Source organism: Chiloscyllium plagiosum, chromosome 7 (assembly GCF_004010195.1).
Source record: "Chiloscyllium plagiosum isolate BGI_BamShark_2017 chromosome 7, ASM401019v2, whole genome shotgun sequence".
NCBI classification, from domain to species: Eukaryota; Metazoa; Chordata; class Chondrichthyes; order Orectolobiformes; family Hemiscylliidae; genus Chiloscyllium; species Chiloscyllium plagiosum.
In genome coordinates, this window is record NC_057716.1 from 36,383,614 (window position 1) to 36,400,548 (window position 16,935).

At 40.7% G+C, this 16,935-nt stretch overlaps 1 protein-coding gene across 2 annotated transcripts in view; it reads left to right on the forward strand.

The window, feature by feature from the left end:
* The window catches only part of LOC122551476 (calcitonin gene-related peptide type 1 receptor-like), an 81,109-nt gene that overhangs the window by 50,937 nt on the left and 13,237 nt on the right, over window positions 1-16,935 (forward strand). For both annotated transcript variants that reach the window (XM_043693437.1, XM_043693436.1), the window contains exons 4-7: window positions 1,881-1,997; window positions 9,139-9,251; window positions 9,360-9,451; window positions 12,459-12,585. In XM_043693437.1, the coding sequence (XP_043549372.1) occupies window positions 1,881-1,997; window positions 9,139-9,251; window positions 9,360-9,451; window positions 12,459-12,585 (449 nt within the window). The remainder of the gene's footprint in view (window positions 1-1,880; window positions 1,998-9,138; window positions 9,252-9,359; window positions 9,452-12,458; window positions 12,586-16,935) is intronic.

The window sequence follows — 16,935 nt, forward strand, 5'->3', positions numbered from 1 at the left end:
TTTATTGGCATTACTGATATTCATTCTAATTAAGAAAACCACAGGGAGCACGCAAACCTTGAATGAGATTAATCTTTGTCCTTTTCACCATTGTGCCTTTTCCCCTTTGCTCTGCAATTGTACAGTGTTATCTGTCAGCAAATCTAGCAAAAGGACTTGAGGGTTTATAGTTAGTGTAGCTTGATCATGGAATGTAGGACTCTGTCACTAAGCTCTTGAAATCTAAAACAAATTTTGTCCATTTTTTTTAAAAACTCAGCTTCACATTGTTATATTTAGCATGAGATTATTGACTAAATGTATTTTTTTACAACTGCTGGCTTCATGTTTGTACGTAGCCTTAACATCACATGATGAAGTGATAGAAGGGCATTTAATTCTCAGATTGTGGAAATTCTGGCATCATAGGGTTGGTTATTAGATGCTCCTACCAGCTGTGTTTTCAGTGGGGAAGCATGTGAGATAAGGAGACTGGCTAGCCCATCCCATTGTCACCTATCCCCAAGTTCCCTCCTATAATATCGAGCTTGGACATGTACCAAAATCGGCAGCACACTCTCAATATGTAAATAAATAATTAAGGGTCTGTTGTGCTAGTTTGAAGCTCAATGGATCCAAATGTTACACTTGTCCATCAGAGGCATACCCTAATAAAGCAGTACTCCACTTCCTTCAATCTTTAGAACACAGCAAATTATGACTGGGTTTGACAAACCTAAATTATATTACACCACGGAAAAGATTTGCCCAATCGATGCCAAAGTTTCTGTTTAGCATGATTTCCCACTAAGGTTCCAAGCCTCCGCCCAAAACCTCCGGACTTATCTCAATTCAGCGCTCCATCATTAGTTACTTCCTAATTGGCCTGTGTGGCCCAATGGAACATTGGCACTGACAGAATCATCGGAGCTGCTATCAGATTGGCCAGCAAACCCAGAGTTTGTGCTGTGTCCCCCTTTGTAGAAGTCCCATTGTGATGTTATTTAGCTCACCAGCAGCAGTGAAGGGCTGCAGGATGGGTTTCATCCAGGCCTGTCGGTGGACTGTTTTCCTTTCTTCCGTGGAAATAAATTGTCTGACACCCATCTGTACACAATTTTAGTAGGATTTCATTAGACCGTCATTCCTGTGAGGTACCCAAATGATCCCACCTCCCTTCTCTTTCATTATAAGTCTTCAATTTGTTCCTTTTCAAATATACAGCAAACTTTTCTTTGAAAGTCACTGTTGGTGCTTCTTCCATCAGATTTTTAATTATGTCTTCCAGATGGGAACATCTGACTGGATAAAAATGTTCTCCTAGTTTTCCGTCAAGTGACTTTGATAATTATCTTAAATCTCTGCTCCCTGCTTTCTGATCTTCTTGCCAATTTTTCATTATTTATTCTCAAGGGAAGCTTTAATTGGATAAATATTTTGCACAAATGTTTTCTTTGCTTAGGAAGGGAAACCACTAAAAGTACCATGCCCTGATCATTTTGTTAGAACCATATCTCAATGTGATATATATCAATATATTTTAGGGTAAATGCTGAGAGATCCTATAGAGCCACTAGAACTCTTAAAAAGAAGACTTTGTGTTTGTTGAGTGGAATTTAGATAAATACGTGAGGGAGAAATACAAGATAAAAAAAGATGGATAGAAGATCATGCTAAACAGAAACATTGGCATAGACTGGGCAAAGCTTTTCTGAGGTGTAATATAATTCAGGTTTGTCAAACCCTGTCATAATGATAATGCCCTTTCTAAAAATAAAAGACAATGCAGTGGTATCATTAATTGCATTTGGGCAAAGGTGGCAACAAGTAATCTTACTGGATGACAGAAATATTTTCTAGTATTTCTTACAGTGTTATTAATAATTCCTTTTTTTCCTTAGAGACAAGCATTGCGTGTAGCAGGACTTGGGATGGATGGTTGTGCTGGGAAGATGCACCTCCTGGAACAGTGGCTGTCCAGCATTGCCCTGATTACTTCCAAGACTTTGATCCATCAGGTATAGTCAATATTGCTCTGTCAATCCCAACTGCAGTAATCATGACTCAGACTTTAAGCAATGTTCAGGTTTATATGAATGGGTATATTCATGAAAGAGTCTAGTCATCTTTGGCAATTCTGGATGTGGATGACTTTTGGATTGACAGCTGATGAGAGAGAAAAATTGAGCAGTTTGGGCCTGTACTCTTTGGAGTTTGGAAGAATGAGAGGAGATCTAGTTGAAGTGTATAAGATGCTCAGGGGGATGTGGAGTGAAGTTTCCTCATGTCGGTCAGTCTGGAATGAGAGGTCATGGTTTTAGGCTAAGTCGGTGGCAGGGGTGGAAACCGGTTTGAGGTAGACATGAGGGGCATCATGGATCTTTGGAGTTTATTATCCCAGAGTGGGTGTGGATGCCAGGACATTGACTAAACTTAAGATTTTTAATTAGTAATGGGTGGAAGTGTTACGCAGAGTGGAATTGAGGCCAAGACGAGATCATCTGTGATTGTGTAAAATGGTGGAGCAGGCTGGAGGGGCTGAACTGCCTATTCCTGCTCCCAGTTCTTACGTTCTTATGAAAGTGGCTACTGCCCCAATTGGCTGGCCAGAAAGATGTGTTGCGCTGATCTTATGAAAAACAAGACTTGCATTTATATTCTAAATGTTAAAACCATTTATTATGGAAAAGTACTTTAAAGCTATTAAAATACTTTTTGATATAATGAGGACATTGTTGTAATGTAGCAAATATAGTAATTAATTTGCACACAGGAGTCTCCCACAGTCAGCAATGTGCTAATGACAAGGTAATGAACAGAATCTTATAGGGTTCAGAGTGATGTGGAATTCCTGATGAAGGGCTTATGCCCAAAACGTCGACTCTACTGCTGGATGCTGCCTGGTCAATGAAACTTGACAATAACCAGAGTGGGTATCTGGCAGAATCCGCTCACTGCTTATTTTGAAGCAACTCCATGTAGGACAATAGGCATCAACATGGCTCCATGGGCACCAACTACATGCAGCCCACATCCAGAGACATTGGCATTTAACATATGCTAGCCTTGAAATACCCTCATGGCACATCTCCAGTCCATTTACAGGATGCTCTACTGGCAACTACCATTACACTGCTACAACAAGGACATTGTACACTCAGGGACATACACCCAGGTCATGGTCTACACTAGACTATACATCCAGGCTATTCGCTTGCTGATATGGTACGCACTCACTTTGAGCTTATTTGGATGCCCACAACATTACTGTGCCTTGCCTTTTTGAACTTTGATCTATTAGCCAGAGATACCAAGCTCACATTATTTCTGTCTCGCCGTGCCCTCTACCACAGATACAAAGGAACTTGTCACGGTTGTCAGCAGATCTCGGTCAAGTCAACAGGGATAGCCTTTACACAGGAGGCCCCTCTGCAGGAAGTTGGGGCAGCCTCCAATACCAGTCCAGAAGCTTACACATGGTCAGTCAACATACTACTTGGAGAAAGTGAGGACTGCAGGACTGTTAGGAGAGGGTAGACCAGAAGAAAGTGAGTGAGTGTGAGATATTGGACAGAAGGTAGTGGCACCCATGCTGGTGGAGTGGAGAATGTCATTGGCCTTCTTCCTAGGGTGTTGGGCATTCTCCTAGAAGTCTGAGAGCACTCTAACCCAGGTGACAATATTGGACCAGACTGACATGGCCTGGTGTTATGGCTGCCATGATGGTCCAAAGGAGAAAAGGAAGTCCTGATGAAGGGCGTATGCCCAAAACATTGACTCTCCTGCACTTTGGATGCTGCCTAGTCAATGAAACTTGACAATAACCAGAGTGGGTATCTGGCAGAATCCGTAACAAATGGTAAATCCTGCAATCATGCAAATGGCTAACATATTGGTCCCAAAACTGTGTTAAATTGTTTTACAATGTTTCAATTGGTGCATCTAGCTAGACTTTTAGGTCTCTGCCTGCAAAGCTGGTCACTGATCTCTTTCTATCTTCCATGTCCATGGCCAATCCCAGGAATTGTGCAGGGCATCTCTGGCCTGTCTGGGTGCGGAACAGGCTTTTAAAAATGGCGTGACACCAAAGATGCTGATGAATTCCGAGATAGCTGCTGAGTGGCGAGTTGTTCTGAGATCAACATGTGGTAATGTGAAGCTGGAGCCAGGTGTGAGGGATGCCTTTGGGGCAGGATACTTGGTGGATGAGGCGAGTTTTATAAGATTATGGCAAGGAATCTCTCAAGATCTCATGGCAGAAATCCTTCCACAACTAGGTGTAACTTGCACCGAGCCAAAATGCTGCAAGATTCAGCCTAGTCTGGTTTAATGATGTTCACTGGGGGATTAACCTTGGCCAGGACACTGAGGATAGCTCCCCTGCTCTTATTCAATTTTTTCCATCCAGCTGCCAGACACGTCCTCACTTTACTGTCTAGTCAGAAAGATGGCCACTCTAACAGTGCAGCATGCCCTCAGCACCCCACTGGAGTGTTAGTATCGATTTTTGTAGGCAAAGGTGAGGACTACAGATGCTGGAAACCAGAGTTTAGATCAGAGTGGTGCTGGAAAAAGCACAGCAGGTCAGGCAGCATCCGAGGAGCAGGAGAATCGCCTGACCTGCTGTGCTTTTCCAGCACCACTCTAATATAAACTCTGGTTTCCAGCATCTGCAGTCTTCACTTTTGGCTAGTTGATCTTAACCTTACTGCAAATCCTCTGTCAAGGATGCCTACCTTGAAGAAGTTCTCCTCCTCTCTCCATCAATTTTTGTAGTCAAGCCCTGGAGAGAATCTTGAAACTGAAATCTTGTGACCTCAGAGGCAATAAGGCACCAATTGAAACATTGTAGAACAATTTAACACAGTTTTGGGACCAATATGTTAGCCATTTGCATGATTGCAGGATTTACCATTTGTTACTGAGATGCCCTTTTAACATTGAAGAAATGCTTTGCCTAACATTGTCTGCAATATCTTCCAGGGACGTTTGAGTCCTTTCAATTCTGGAAAAAAATCCTATCACGCTCGAAACATTACCTCTATTATCTCTTCACAGACCTGCTGAGTTTCTACAACATCTCTGTTTTCCAGTGCTACCGCCACCTGAGATCTTTGCACTCTTGCCTCTTGCACAAGTCCAATTTTCATTGTTTCACCACTTTTTTTTGGCAGTCTTAGTCCTAAAGTCTGAAATTTCCAATCTAAATCTCTCCACCGTGCTCTCTACCACTTTACGTTGTTCCATTTTGACTCCTTTCACCAAGCCCTTGTTCACCTGTTGTAATCTGACTCAGTGTCAAATTTTGTTTGACTTTCCTATGAAGTTCCTCCAGACATTATTATTATGTAAGCTTTCTGCAAGTGCCAGATAATATTGTTTTAACCCTGATTTCATCTAAACTTTTTGAAATCAAATGCATCTTTCCTGTTATTTAATACTCTGAAATAGGCCTGAATAATTTATTTGTCCATGTATTCACAGTCTTTCCACCTTCATCAGCTAGAAGCTAATTTTTGCACATCACTTTGAAACTGGATAAACAAAGAAATGTGCACCAAAGGAAGTGATCCGATTTTCTGAACATTATAATGCATTGTTATTTGCTGACAAATGTCATTTCAGATACTCATAAGTATCACTGTTGTGGCAAGATTGATGTCAAGACTGTGAATGCAGAACTGGTGCATTGTCACCTTATTGTCATTTGTCAAATACATTCTCATAATATTTGAAGAGGTACCTTTTATGAATTCACAACAATTGTGCATAGATTGACTGCCATATTTGCTGCTTTGCAACAATTTCCTCATTGCTTCAAAATGTACTTTATTGAATTCCAATTCAAAGTCATAAGATGGTAAATAGAGTAGGAATAGCCATTCGGCCCTTCAAATCTGCTCCTTCATTCAATTAGATAATGGTTGATCCTCTACTTAACAATACTTTGCCATTTAGCTCTTGATTTATTTATCTAGAAACATTTTTTGTGAACACTTTCAACCAGGTTCCCTAACCAGGGGAAACACTCTCTTTATATCTACCCTGTTGAATCCATGATGGCTTTTCAGTGTTTTAATGAGATACATATCATAATTTTGTACTCTAAAGAATGTAGCCCTGGTTTATTCCTCTCCATCACATTTTCCTGTGAATTTCGATATTACTCAAAAAAAATTACAAAATGGTCAGAGATAGTACCTATTCTTTATTGACTTGAGAAGTTGGAGCATAGCAAATATTAAAAATAGCAATATATGTTGCTTACCTAGAAGGTCAAAAGGCCAAAACTCTTTTAGAGATTAAAGAGCATCATTGTGAAACTAAAGGAAAATAGGAAGATAAATCTAACATCCTTCATTTGCATTAAAGTAATTCTCAACCCTTCACACCTGCATACTTGATTTGAGCACAGTTATAAATTAAAGTTGAATGTTATTAATATTAAATTCTGGTGTTACTAAATACTTATGATGAGGGTTTATCCTAAGTCTGATACATTCAGTATTTGATTCTTAAAGGAAGCCAAAATCCTCTAATTGATCATGGATTTTTTAGTTAAGATCATTTTGCTAGTTAAGTGCATTGTTAGGCTTCACCTTAATTATTCATTGATTTAATATTACAACAAAGCCTATAGAAGGGAGGAGATTCTACACTCTGGTAGAAAATTTATCATGATAACAATTGAAGGTTAAGATTGAATTACCTCCACATACAATGACCCCGTAATCGAAGAGTATTGATTCATGCCTAATGGATAAGATTAAAATAGACAGCAATACAACCCAGAATTATCAGTAGCATGCAATAAACTTGCAGTTCATAAGGGCAGAAGAACTATGGCACCAAAAGGCTTGCATTGAAATTATTATGCAAAGACATAATTTGGATTTGAATACTGCAATAGTGCTGCTTAAAATTTTGATTTTCCTTATTATTAATGTGCTGTATTTTTGACGTCACCACATTAAAGTAAATTTCGCTTGCCAGCTAGAAATCATTTCACGAGGAATCCACCTCTGGTGTTGCTGCTTACAAGCATAGAATTACAATAACAGATTGTGAACCTAACAATTGCCATTGCATTACAAATGTAAATCATTTAGTAAGTGGCTTTGATGTATTTCAATGAGAGAAGGTACTATATAAATGGAAGTACTAGAACATTATTTATTGTTAGATGAAAGTTCAGAATATTGTAGCTATTAGGCCATGTTCCGCTCTTTTTGTAAATAGGCTGTTATATGCACAGCATTTAATTTGTGATTTAAGGCCCTATTTGGATGATTTATAGAGGTCTCTCTCTGTCAATGGGTACATTGTATCTGGTGAGAATAAATGTGGAAGTAATTTACTTTTAAACTGGATAAGATGATTTTAGCAAACTGCATGGTGATTAGAATTTTTCACAGCACAACTAGAGAATATATGTCGTCTGATGATATGCCTCGCTAATAATCAGTTTGGAATTCATGTTTTTACCCAAAACAGATGGGGTGACATGGTAGCTCAGTGATTAGCACTGCTGCCTCACAGCGCCAGTGACCCAGGTTTGGTTCCCACCTCTGGTGACTGTCTGTATGAGTTTCAACTGGGTGCTCCGGTTTCCTCCCACAATTTAATTCTTTGAAAAGGTAACGAAGGAGGTTGATGAGGGGAAAGCGGTAGATGTGGTATATATGGATTTTAGTAAGGCGTTTGATAAGGTTCCCCATGGTAGGCTACTGCAGAAAATACGGAGATATGGCATAGAGGGTGAGTTGGAGGTTCGGATTAGGAATTGGCTGGATGGAAGAAGACAGAGGGTAGTAGTTGATGGCAAAGTTTCTTCATGGAGTGCCGTCACTAGCGGTGTTCCGCAAGGATCTGTTTTGGGACCATTGCTGTTTGTCATTTTTATAAATGACCAGGAGGAGGGGTTAGAAGGTTGGGTGAGCAAGTTTGCGGATGATACAAAAGTCGGAGGAGTTGTTGACAGTGAGGAAGCATATGGCAGGTTACAGCAGGATATAGAGAAGCTGCAGAGCTGGGCAGAAAGGTGGCAAATGGAATACAATGTAGCTAAGTGTGAGGTGATTCACTTTGGGAAGAATAACAAAAAGATGGGGTACGGGGCTAATGGTCGGATACTTGGTAGTGTGGATGAGCAGAGGGATCTTGGTGTCCATGTACACAGATCTCTGAAAGTTGCCACCCAGGTAAATAGTGCGGTGAGGAAGGCATATGGCGTACTGGCTTTTATTGGTAGAGGAATTGAGTTCCGGAGCCCTGAGGTCATGATGCAGTTGTATAAAACTCTGGTGCGGCCGCATCTGGAATATTGTGTGCAGTTTTGGTCGCCATACTATAGGAAGGATGTGGAGGCACTGGAACGGGTGCAGAGGAGGTTTACCAGGATGTTGCCTGGTATGGAAGAAAAATCGTATGAGGAAAGACTGAGGCACTTGGGGCTGTTTTCACAAGAGAAAAGAAGGTTTAGGGGTGACTTGATTGAGGTGTACAAGACCTTTTTCCGCGTATGGAGTCGGGTATTACAAGAGGGCATAGCTATAAATTAAGGTGGGGGGGGTAGATATAGGACTGAAGTTGGGGTAGGTTCTTCACTCAGCGAGTCGTCAGTTCATGGAATGCCTTGCCAGTAGCAGTGGTGGACTCTCCCTCTTTATGGGCATTTAAGCGGGCATTGGATAGGTATATGGAGGATAGTGGGTTAGTATAGGTTAGGTGGGCTTGGATCGGCGCAACATCGAGGGCCAAAGGGCCTGTACTGCGCTGTATTCTTCTTCTTCTTCTAATCCAAAGATGTGCAGATCAGGTGAATTGGCCATGCTAAATTGCCCATACAGTTAGGTGTATTAGTCATGGGGTAAATGGAGGGGAATGGGTCCAGGTGGGCTATGCTTCGGAGGGTCAGTGTGGACTTGTTGGGCCAAGAGACCTGTTTCCATAGTGTAGGGAATTTAATCTAATCAAAAATCTAATCTGCCCATCCACATTATAGCTGTTTCCAGCTCTTCATGCTAATTAAAATTAGATCCAAGGCTTACATCTTAGTAAGATTTAATTTACATGCAATACAATCCTGCACAAAAAGTGTTTCAAAATAACCATTCTAACTTCATTGAGAGGTATTTGTTTTGTTTGTTTCACAAATAGAAAAAGCCATGAAAATTTGTGATGATAGTGGAAAATGGTTTCAACATCCAGAGAGTAATAGAACATGGACAAACTACACTCAGTGTAATGCACACACAAGGGAAAAACGAAAGGTATGAACACTGATTAGAATCCTTCACAACACAACTAGAGAATATATGTCATCTGATGCTATTCCTCACTAATAATCATTTTGGAATTCTTGTTTCTCCCCAAAACAGACAGCAGTAAACTTATTGTACTTGGCTGTGATTGGACATGGATTGTCAGTGGCGTCCTTGCTAATTTCTCTTGCCATATTCTTTTATTTCAAGTAAGTATTGCACAGTTATTATCTTTGCAACTGGAGTTACCGTTTTTGCCCCTATTTACTAGCTCATTTGTTTATAAAGAATATATCTCAAAAATGCGATTTCAGTAAACGTGTCACCCAAGTTATGGTCCAAGGAGGAAGTGGTTAGCTTTTGGCAGAGATGCGGAACCAAATCCTGGAACTTTTGTTTGAAGAATCCTTTAACATTGAGAAATACAGTGAATTGATTTTTATTTTAAAGAATGTGCATTGTTTTATTTGGAATACTTCAAATGCTTTGGCTTGCCTCAGCTGCTATTGTGGAATGTGTCACAGCTGTCAAAATGTAGGGAGAGTTTACAGTGCAGCTTTAGAGCTGTAGTCATAGGGTCATACAGCGCAGAAAAGTTGGATGTGGAAAAGCTGAAAGTCCCTTCAATGAAGATGGAAACTTTCTTTTTCAGCTTTGTAGTTTCAGAGCATCAACCAGGTAGGGAAAGGCCTTAAAGCAGAGCTGCACAATTAATTTCAGTTTTCAGAGTACAGCTGACATAAAAATTGTACCGAGTGCTTTTTTCTATATGTTGCTGACAAAACGGGTTATACAAATAGTTATTGAGAGTGAAGTCAGAACACACAATAACATAGTACATAAAAGTGACAGAATCTATTTACGTTACCCAATGTCCTATAAATTGATAAATCACAGAGATAGCTAATGTAATATTTGTGTTATTCACATACATGAAGCATACAGTATAGCTGTGTATGTCACTCACCTATATTGCAGATGTTTAAGCAGCAATCCTTTGTGCAGTATTGAATCAGAAGCTTTTTACTTCATCAATGTACATTTGATTTTTACATTAACTTTAACGGTATTTAATATTACTGCATTGCAAATGCGAATTTGTTCTTTCATAGTCTTACAGTGTGGGCTACATTAAGATTAGTATGTACTCAGAAATATTGCTTAGCATCTGTGAGAAATCTGAATTGCTACACTGTAAAATGTCAGAAGTGCAACATAAGAAGTTTATTTGTCAATTACATGAAATGAGACATAAATTATTTTACATCCCAGCAGGCTTCCCAAAAGCCTCCCTGACAAAAATGTCAGTGGCAAGACTGTGCCTCACATCAGTTGGTTGTCATGCAGCCATTTAATAGCTGGAGGGCAATTAATGATCTCCATATGTGGAGGAGGTCCCTTGTTTATAATAGCAGTCAGCTTTATGCTACCAGGACGGGGATAGCGAACAATGGTCATCACCTTGAGAGATTTTTGCTAATGCCTGATAGGGAGCTAGGTTGAGGGGTATTCAGTGAGGTTAAACTAGGAGGCCATGGCATGGAAGCAAATGGGAAGGATGCAATATGCACATATCAGGTAAGGAGGGGAAACCCAAGGGTGGGATGCAGGCATTGCAGTCATCCTATAATAGATCTGGTAGAGTTAGGGTGATGGCCTGAGTATGTATGGAGCACATTAATTGCCCTCCGTGAGTCTTGATGGGCTTGAATCTTGATTCTGGCCTCCACCTACCTTGCGAAAACCTTGTGATGGGCTGGAAAGAGACCTTGAAGTGCTCATTAAGTGGCCACCTAAGGGCATCCATTAGCCTAAGGATGGAGGGATATCCACACATTCCTCACTAGATGTAAATCTGTGGTGGTGCCAGTTGCAAATGGATAGACAATACACATAACTTTATGCTTATTGGTCACTTGCCCCGATGTGTATTAATTTCTGGCCAATGTTACAGTTAGCCTCCCAGAGGAAGTGAGGATACAAACAAAACTACAAAATGTCCTGCTGCGTTTACATTAAAGAATAAGCACCGATGATAGCTGGAGCTTTGCACATGTCCCTCTTTTGTTTTGAAGTTGGGAAAATACGATAAGCCAAGCCCTAGTTTTGTTCTGTTTAATTAATCTCATCTCAATGACAGGTCAGAGATCATTATTCACTCTCACTGAAATAATGATTTTATTTATTTTAGATGCATCTGGGGACATCATTTCCTTAACCAGATTTTCAGAGGAAGCGTAGCAGAAAATCATTTGTAAAATTCTGACAGTCACCATGAAACTTGCTGAGTAGAAATAAAACTAATGTTGTCTGATGGTGACTTAGATCCAGTTGTGGCCTATAGCATTGATGTGAAGGAACCCACAATATTATAAATATTTGCATCCATACAAGTCTGCTCTCTATTGCAGATTCTGCTATTGCAAGTGTTACTGTATTTCTAAGTGACCTTATTATAGCCATTACATGACGAGAACCATCCTTTAGATGAAATTCATTCATTTGGCAAATAGGTGGTGACTTAAACTCATTATTGCACTTAAATTAGCATCAGTCTTTAAAATATGACTTATACATAATTCACTAAGTGCCACAGTCATTAAAAGAAACAACGGGCTGGAGATAATCTATGGGCGATGTGGGTGAAAATGATCAGAAACAGATGATGAAATAAGTACAGAGATTTGAATTTAGTGCAAGGGCAAGGAGCTAAAAAAAATAAAGTGAGAGGAGTAGTAGGCATCTTCATTTTGTATGGAAAAGGAGATGAGTTGGCTATGGATGTTGAAGTCAAGGTTGAAGAGAGCAGAACATGGATAAACGGTTCGGCAGCATTGAGATGAGATTAAGCCAGAGGGAAGAATTATCATGGAAACAGCAATATTTTACTTCAGTGATGGATAGAATACAGTATCTGACCTTCAGCTCAGGGTAAAAGCCAACACTGAGCTTGCTCGCCAATGGATTCAGCATGAATGAATAACTGCACCAAAGGATGTGTTCAAAGATTAGGGTTTGATGTTCTTAGTGGCAGTTTGGTCCTTTTGATGTTAGAATAAACTTGGACAGAAATATGTCTGAATTGTAAGTTATGTATCAGCTTCTGTTAGCCTGAGTGCATTATGAACAATTTAATATTGAAGAACAGGCATTGTTTGACATGAGTTCTTTATGACCCAGGAAAGCAATTTATTTCTTTCTGTTCTTCTCTTATAGGAGTTTAAGTTGCCAGAGGATAACACTTCATAAAAATCTATTCTTCTCGTTTGTTTGTAATTCCATCATCACCATCATCTGGCTAACAGCCGTTGCAAATAATCAGAAACTTGTTGAAAGTAATCCAGTGAGTATTTATTTAATTATTGTGGTGAACTGTAGAATGAATTTAATACCTGGGTGAAGGGAACACCTGAAGAGTGTTTTGAGTGTATTCAATTCCTTAAGCTTTTCAATGAGGCATTAATGCCTAAGGGGAAGTGTAAAGGGTTGATTTTGATGAGTTTGATGCCATTTAGTAGCTGGTTTTTCTGTATTGCTGCTGAACAGCTCACATATTTTTAGTTGTTACTTGACTGGTGAGGACTAAAGATCCAGTGACTCTGTTGTGGAGCCCAGCAGTTTTATGTTGGTAAACAGAGGGGAATGGGCTTCCAGGGGAAGACTGTGAGTATTATATATCGGCCTCCATCAAAAGCGACTTACCCATTGTAATCAGCCATCTGTGATACTTTGAGGATTGCTGGTTTGACCAATCAAAACGATGTGCACTCTGTCCATTAATAACCAAAGATTTTTCTCCACCAAGGAGAGGGAGTAAATTTAGATATTTAAGAAGGCTGCCATCTGTTTTAAGTTGGAGCAGTATTCACCTATTTTCAAGCCTGCTACAAAATGATGTAGATCCAACAATAACAGGAATAGAGTGATGATCTTCTTGTCAGCCCACTAGTACGTCCACTCCTACGGGGTGACACCACTTAAAATTAACTAGGAGAAAGTGAGGACTGCAAGTGCTGGAGATCAGAGTCGAGAGTAGGGTGCTGGAAAAGCACAGCAGGTCAGGCAGTATTAGAGGAGCAGGAGAATCAACATTTTGGGCTAGAGCCCTTCATTTTAAGAGCACTGAAAATCAGCCCGGCCTCCCTCTCATTCGGTAAGAGGCACCGCACAGGAAGTCCCGATTAAGTGAAAAGTCAAATGGAAAAACCCAGTGACCCCCTAAGAACATCATGTATGAAATGAGAAAAATCTTTTTCCCTGTCAAGTCCCACTTTCTGTCCAAAGGTGAGAGATCTGTCCCTAGTTTCTCAAAAGTGAATAAACACTGACACAATTGCCATGAAGAAGAATACCTGCTAAAAAAAAATACCTGGTTTCTTCAATCAAATAAATGTCCATATTTATAGAATGGATCAGTTGTAATCTACAGATATATTTCTAGCTAAGAAAAGAAAGAAATAGAATCATAGGCTGTGTTGATTTTGGTGGTTCCAGAAACCATGTTTGGGGTTGCATTTGACAGCTGTAGTTGGGGTTCCTACCTTTGCTGAGGCAGTTTCTTATCAGATAGATAGAGGTCCTACCTCTGATACTTACTGGCTAAGCAGTGGACCAACAGTTTCCAGTACAACATTGGGAACTGTGGCCATTACCAATCTGCACTGAGGCCTGGTAGAAGGATCGCCACTGATGATCTCAGACCAACGTGAGTAACACAGCATTGCTCTGGCCAGTAAGCTGGGTCACAATGAGACCCAGAGATGGGTGACTGTCACAGTCAGGGGAATGGTTTCCAAGGGTCTTATTATTTCAGCCCATGGGGGCCTTCATGGGATTCAGGATGCTCAAGAATGTGGGTTTTCCCCACCAGGATGCTGGAATAGCTACCAAGTGGCTTGCTGAAATGGCTTAGCCCGTTTCTGCTGAAGAGATACCGGGCTTCAATTGGCCTTCTGGACAGGAAGGCTGACTTCATCCCTCCCTGCCCAAGACCATCTTTGAGCCTCTCCAGCTTGAACTCAGTTTGGGGAAGTTGGGATGAGCAGGTTCTCCACCCTGTACCTTTCTGCCATCTTTCTGCCTCCCTGAGGCAGTGGGTAGTGTAGACAGATCAATGGATAGAAGGCTGGTTTATGAGCTGTGTTCATGACTCTCCATAATTTCTTGAGGTCTTGGGCAGACCGGTTGTCATGCTTCCGGATAAGACACTTTCTATGGTGCGTCTATAAAAATTGTTAAGACTCATTGTGGACATACCGGATTTTCTTAGCCTTCTGAGGAAGTCGAGGCATTGGTGTGCTTTCTTGACTGTAGCATTATGATGGGTGAACCAGGATAGATTATTGGTGATGTTTACTCCTCAGAACTTTAAGTTCTCAACCATCCCCACCTCAGTGCCATTGATAGACAGGAGCATGTCCTCCACTCTGGTTCCTGAAGGGGATTTGAAACTATGGCCTCTGGTATTGGCCTGCTCACCAGGAGGAATGTTATTTTTTCCTATTTAGCTTTATTAAAATCTCTCACCATTTTGAACATCTCCATTATATTTTCTCTTAACTTTTTCTGTTTCAATTTACAATCTCTTCTCATATTTGAAGTTCTGAATTGCTGATAACATTCTTTCAAATATCATTGGTACTGTTTCTGAGGTCTGTCCTTCTTTTCTGAAGTGAGGAGTCCTAAATTGTCCACAGTACTTTCAGTTGACGCCTATCCAACAATTTATAAAGTTCTCCCCTGACTATCTTTTGCTTTGTATGATTCAGCCATTCAGTGTGATATATCATGCAGAAATGCTCACCTCTATTGAATTGTTACTTTCAGATTGGGACAAAATGATCACCTCTAAAAGAATAGCAAACTCAGTAAACATTTACTTCGGAAGAGAGCATTTTCTCTCAATTGAACCATATCTGCAATCAAGGTTGAGATCAGTATTCAACACTGTGCTGAGAGTGGCTACTGATAAAAACATTGGGGCTCATTCTGGGGAAGGTGGTCTTCACTTGAACCAGAGGGGTATTAATATCCTGGGTGGAAAATTTGCTGGTGCTGTTTGGGTGGGTTTAAACTACCTCAGCAGGGGGATGGGAACCTGAGGTGTAGTTCCAGTGCACAGGAGGATGAGAGTAGGGAAGGCATGGACTGGATTTCACAGTCACAGGAATGTGCTGGCAGACACCAGGCTGGTTTGAAGTGTGTCTACTTCAGCGCCAAAAGTATCTGAAATAAGGTAGGTGAGCTTGCAGCATGGTTAGGTATCTGGGACTTCAATGTTGTGGCCATTTTGGAGACATGGATAGAGCAGGGTCAGGAATGGATGTTGCAGGTTCCAGGATTTAGATCTTTCATTAAGAACAGGGAAGGTAGTAAAAGAGGAGGAGGTGTGGCGTTATTAGTCAAGGATAGTATAACAGTTTACCACAGGAATTGCAGAAGAAGGAGGCTTATGTGACGATGAGACGAGATGGTTCAGGTGAGGCGATGGAGAGATACAGATTAGCGAGGAAAGATTTAAAGAGAGAGTTAAGAAGAGCAAGGAGAGGACATGAGCACTCTTTAGCAGGTAGAATAAAGGAGAACCCTAAAGCTTTCTATAGGTGTATGAGGAATGAAAGGATGACTAAGGTAGGAATAGGACCAGTCAAAGACAGAAGTGGGAAGTTGTGTGTGGACCCTGTGGAGATCGGAGAGGTGCTAAATGAATATTTCTCATCTGTTTTCACTCAGGAAGAGGAGAATATTGGAGAGGAGAAGAATGAGATATGAGATATTAGACAAGAAAGGATTGAAGTTAGTAAGGAAAAGGTGTTATCAATTCTAGAAGGAGTGAAAGTGGACAAGTCCCCTGGGCCAGATGGGATTTAACCGAGGATTCTCTGGGAAGCTTGGGAGGAGATGCTGGAGCCTTTGGCCTTGATCTTTGAGTCATCATTGTCCACAGGTTTAGTGCCAGAGGACTGGAGGATTGCAAATGTTGTGCCCCTATTCAAGAAGGGTGGTAGAGATGACCCAGGTAATTATAGACCAGTGAGCCTTATGTCTGTTGTAGGAAAAGTTATGGCAAGGATTATAAGAGATAGGATTTATAATTATCCAGCAAGCAACAATTTGATTATAGATAGTCAACATGATTTTGTCAAGGGCAGGCCATTTCTCACAAACCTTACCAAGTTTTTTGAGAAGGTGACCAAGCATGTGGATGAGGGTAGGGCAGTTGACATGGTGTATATGGACTTCAGTAAAGCCTTTGATAAGGTTCCACATGGTAGGCTTTTGGAGAAAATGCAGAGGCATGGGATTGAGGGTTAGTTAGCAGTTTGGATTAGAAAGTGGCTTTCTGTAAGAAGGCAGCGAGTGGTGGTTGATGGAAAATATTCAGCCTGGAGTCTGGTTACTAGTGGTGTGCCACAAGGGTCTGTTTTGGGACAACTGCTGTTTTTCATTTTTATAAATCCACACAGGCATAGGTGGATGGGTTAGTAGGTTTGCAGATGACACTAAAGTCAGTGAAGTAGTGGACAGTGTGGAAGAATGTTACTGGTTGCAGGGGGACTTGGATAAACTGCAGAATTGGGCTAAGAGGTGGCAAATGGAGTTTAATGCAGATAAATGTGAGGTGATTCACTTTGGGAAGAATAACAGGAAATCAGAATACTAGGTCAATGGAAAGATTCTTGGAAGTGTGGAT